Source organism: Corvus brachyrhynchos, unplaced genomic scaffold (genome assembly GCF_000691975.1).
Source record: "Corvus brachyrhynchos isolate BGI_N302 unplaced genomic scaffold, ASM69197v1 scaffold545, whole genome shotgun sequence".
Lineage (NCBI taxonomy): Eukaryota > Metazoa > Chordata > Aves > Passeriformes > Corvidae > Corvus > Corvus brachyrhynchos.
Window position 1 is genome coordinate 106,914 of NW_008238116.1, and position 1,003 is coordinate 107,916.

General features: G+C 58.7%; 1 protein-coding gene across 1 annotated transcript in view; it reads left to right on the plus strand.

Moving 5' to 3' along the window:
* Positions 1–1,003, plus strand: part of LOC103614982 (protocadherin gamma-A9-like) — a 107,870-nt gene that overhangs the window by 26,414 nt on the left and 80,453 nt on the right. The window contains exons 7-8 of the mRNA XM_017733399.1: positions 15–482; positions 575–985. Coding sequence (XP_017588888.1) covers positions 15–482; positions 575–985 — 879 coding nt within the window. The remainder of the gene's footprint in view (positions 1–14; positions 483–574; positions 986–1,003) is intronic.

Here is a 1,003-nt window from a genome sequence, read left to right on the forward strand (position 1 = left end):
ACCTGGGACTGCAGCTGCCGGCGCTCCGGGACCGCGGCGTCCGCATTGTAGAAAGAGGTAGGACGCAGTATTTCGCTGTGCACGGGAAGACGGGACATTTAGTGACGGCGGAGAGGATCGACAGAGAGCAGCTGTGCGAGAGTGTGCAGCAATGCGTGCTGCGCTGTGAGCTGATAGTGGGGGACGAAATGAAGTTTCATGAAATTGAAGTAGAGATCATGGACATTAATGACAATGCGCCGAGCTTCAAGGAAATCGATCTGGAACGGAGGATGAGTGAGGCAACAGCCCCAGGGTCACGGTTTCCCCTGCCAGACGCTCACGACCCGGACTGGGGCAGGAATTCCCTGCAGAGCTACGAGCTGAGTGGCGACGAGCACTTCTCGCTGGCCGTGCAGGTAGGCCCTGGCGGCGGTCAGCGTCCCGAGCTGATGCTGGCGAAGGCGCTGGACCGGGAGGAGGCGGCGTTTCACGAGCTGGGGGTGAGGGCGGTTGACGGCGGCGGAGCCGGCCGCGACGGGACCGGCCAGCGACAGTGGTGGATGCGAATGACAACGCGCCCGTGTTCAGCCAGGCGGAGTACACGGTGCGTGTGCCCGAGGACGTGCCCGTGGGCTCCACCCTCGTCACTGTCACGGCCACAGACGCTGATGAGGGGCTGTACGGACACGTGAAATATAGTTTCCCTAGAATTTCAGAAAGGGCATCCGAACTTTTTGACCTTGAATCAAAGACAGGAGAAATAACTCTTAAGGAGTCTTTAGACTTCGAGAAAATTTCCTCACTTGAACTGGAGGTGCAAGCACAGGACGGCGGAGAGCTATTTGATGTGGCCAAAGTCAGGATCTCCGTGACAGACGTCAACGACAATGCCCCTGAACTGACAGTATCGTCGGCACTGAGTGAGATTTCTGAGGATGCGCCGTCGGGGACAGTGATTGCCCTGCTGCACGTCCATGATCGGGACTCTGGGGCGAATGGAGAGGTTCGCTGCTTGCTCGAC